This window comes from Alligator sinensis, unplaced genomic scaffold (assembly GCF_000455745.1).
Source record: "Alligator sinensis unplaced genomic scaffold, ASM45574v1 scaffold769_2, whole genome shotgun sequence".
Taxonomy (NCBI): domain Eukaryota; kingdom Metazoa; phylum Chordata; order Crocodylia; family Alligatoridae; genus Alligator; species Alligator sinensis.
Genome location: NW_005843314.1, coordinates 114905 through 117721, shown reverse-complemented (window position 1 = coordinate 117721; position 2817 = coordinate 114905). Strand labels below are relative to the sequence as shown.

Below are 2817 nucleotides of genomic sequence, written 5' to 3'. Positions count from 1 at the left end.
GACATCGCCATCTTCAGTCAGAAATTTGAGTCGCAACTGAGTCATCTGACCACCGTGTTAGGTAAGATCAAGCAAGCTGGTCTTACTGTGAAAGCCAAAAAGTACCAGCGGGCACTATCTGAAGTGGTATATTTGGGACATGGTGTGGGTCATACTACTACCTTGTGGGACAAGATTGAGGCCATTAGAGACTGGCAGCCCCCACAAAACCAGAAGCAAGTCAGAGCCCTCTTTGGCTTGGCTGGATATTACAGGTGGTTTGGCCCTGGATTTGGAGCAATGGCAGCTCCCCTATAAGAGCTGACCAAGAAGAGCAGCCCTGGTCTTGTGGTCTGGAAGCAGGGGTGCCAGGAAGCATTCAATACCCTAAAGGCTGCCCTGATCAAAAAACCAATTCTGAAGACACCGGTTCATGATAAACCCTTCTATGTAGCCACTGATGCCTCCGACTCAGGACTAGGAGCTGTACTCCTACAAGAGCACCGAAAGACACGACATCCCATGGTGTACTTAAGCCAGAAGTCAATACCTCAGGAGTGGAACCTGTCATCTATTGAGAAGGAGTTTTTGGCAATCGTCTGGGTGCTGAACAAGCTGAGGCCCTATTTGTGGGGGCAGCAGTTCACCGTCCTATCAGACCATGCTCCACTGCAATGGCTGCAGACAATGCAAAACACCAATGCCAAGCTTCAGTGATGGGCCTGACAGCTTCAACAGTTCAACTTCACCATTGAACACAACAAGGGAAGCCAGACTGTGGTAGTGGATGCCCTATAGTGAAAGAACTCTGGGTAGTGGGTCGGATGGACTCAGGTCCACCTGAAAGAGCTCTGGTGTGGGAGCTCCTTAATGTGCATCAATGTACTATGTGTATCGTTGTTATGACCAGCCTTGTGTGTTGTGTAATCTCTCTTTAGGTGTGAAAGGTGACCCTTCCAAACAAAACATGCTCAAACCCATAGCTCTGTAAAGCCATGTGTCCAAGCTTTTAAAGGAGTGGGGGAAGTGTAGCAGAAGGCCAACTCTGTTTCTCCCCAAAAACTCTGCTCTGTGACAATTTGGTTAGGATGGGCCCAGCAGAGGATACACACCTTACCCAATCTCTTTAGGTAACCTGAGCTGGATACATTCCTGAGGGAGGGAGGAAATCTGCTCCCTCTGCCTACGTGACTGGCATCACATACCTGGGTGAGGGGCTTGGGCTCCCTGTTGGGCCAGAAACTGCCAGTCTGCCCAGCAACCAGTGATGCATTTCAAATTGGCCCACAGGCTCATGCCAATCAGAGGCCCCCTCAGGCACCAGAGGGAGCACAGCCCACTGCTGGGGGACTTGAGTTTGCTGAGATCAGGCTCTTTAGATGCTACCAAGAAAACCCAGGATGGCAGGACTTTAACTGGAAGGAGATTTGAGAGGGCTATAAGCCCTGCAGGTTAGGGCCAGGCCAAATTGTCAAGGGAGGGGGCCAGGAAGCCCTTTCTCCTGGAGCAGCCTAATACTATCACACTCTTCTCCAGGCTTTCCTACAATGTCTTCTGAAACACCATAAGCAAAAGCACAAGTGAGAATGATACCAATTCTCCTTTGCCATCTCTGATCAGAATTCACAATTAAGAAAGGGCAAGGCATGGCAAACTAACCATGGTCAATGAGTTTATTGATAAAAGTTTTGATTAATGGACTAGACAAAAAGAGTGTGGTTCTGGGGTTGAGCAAGCCATTTTTTTTAGTACCTCAGACTTGCATGTTTCCATTCTCTTACCTGGTATGCAGGCCAAAAGCAGGGAAAACACCAGCACACTTACAGCATCCTCTTCAGCTTGTCTTGTGCCTGCTCCAGTAACAAGGCCATGAAACGCTTGTACTCTGGGATGTGTCCTGCAATTAGTAGAGAGGCTATAACAGTTGAAACTTCTAAGAAATGCACAGGTGCGGAGCACTCTGGGATCACGGACTGCAAACATACAACTTTGTGCGAGAGGGGGGAGGTTTTCAGAAGCGTATGAATATAAAATGTAAGAATATAAATGAAGAATGCTTCAAATGAATAATCAAGGCAGTAAAGCTTTGGCTAAGAGCAGGGAAGTTGACTTGAAGAATGTGCACGTAGGGCATTGGCTAGCAGAAGCGTCATCCATTGGGCTCTGATTGGGGCTGCAGCTGCACCCACTGCACTTGGCTTTCTCTCCAAGAAGGTGCTCTGCCAAGGGTGTGTGTTTAGGTCTTAAAGAACTGGAAATCTGAGAACAAAGTTTCCATGCTGTGAGTGTATACCCCCCAGGACTTCTCATTAAAAATGTGCACGTTCTTCTCGTTATTGGCATTCTTGGCCAGCAGAGCTGAAGTATTGCACTTGAAGTAAGTCAAGGGGAAGTTGGCCTTGATGAAGTCTTCTACGAAAGGAGTCGTTTGGCCATCTGCACCCACTAGAAGCAGGAGCTTGTATTCCTCAGGGAAAGAATGAGAAATGCGAGCCAACACATAAGACTGAGCCACCGTAGCCTCAGGTTGGGAGGCTCCGACTAAATAGATGAGAGCACTATTGCCCCCAGTGAGGCCCAAGGCAGCCAGCACGGCTTGGATATGTTTTGCCATCTGGAACCTGTTCTCATCCTCAATCTCTGGGATGTCTACAAGCATGAGGGAGAAGGGGATTTTGAAGGTCTCATTGTAATGGATCTCATAGACATCAGACACCAGGGCTGGGCTCTCCGATCTGGGTTCCTCTGCTGCTTCCTGGGTCAGCTTGAATCTGAAGGTGTCTTCCCACTGCACCCCCAGGGCATAGTTGACCATGGCGTTGATAAGAGTGCCTTTCC

The 2817-nt window shown here is 48.7% G+C and overlaps 1 protein-coding gene across 1 annotated transcript in view; it reads right to left on the bottom strand.

Annotated features, from left to right (window-relative positions):
• Window positions 1-2215: 2215 nt before the first annotated feature.
• The window catches only part of LOC112548594 (verrucotoxin subunit beta-like), a 4171-nt gene continuing 3569 nt past the window's right edge, over window positions 2216-2817 (bottom strand). The window contains exon 3 of the mRNA XM_025194809.1: window positions 2216-2767. Coding sequence (XP_025050594.1) covers window positions 2216-2767 — 552 coding nt within the window. The remainder of the gene's footprint in view (window positions 2768-2817) is intronic.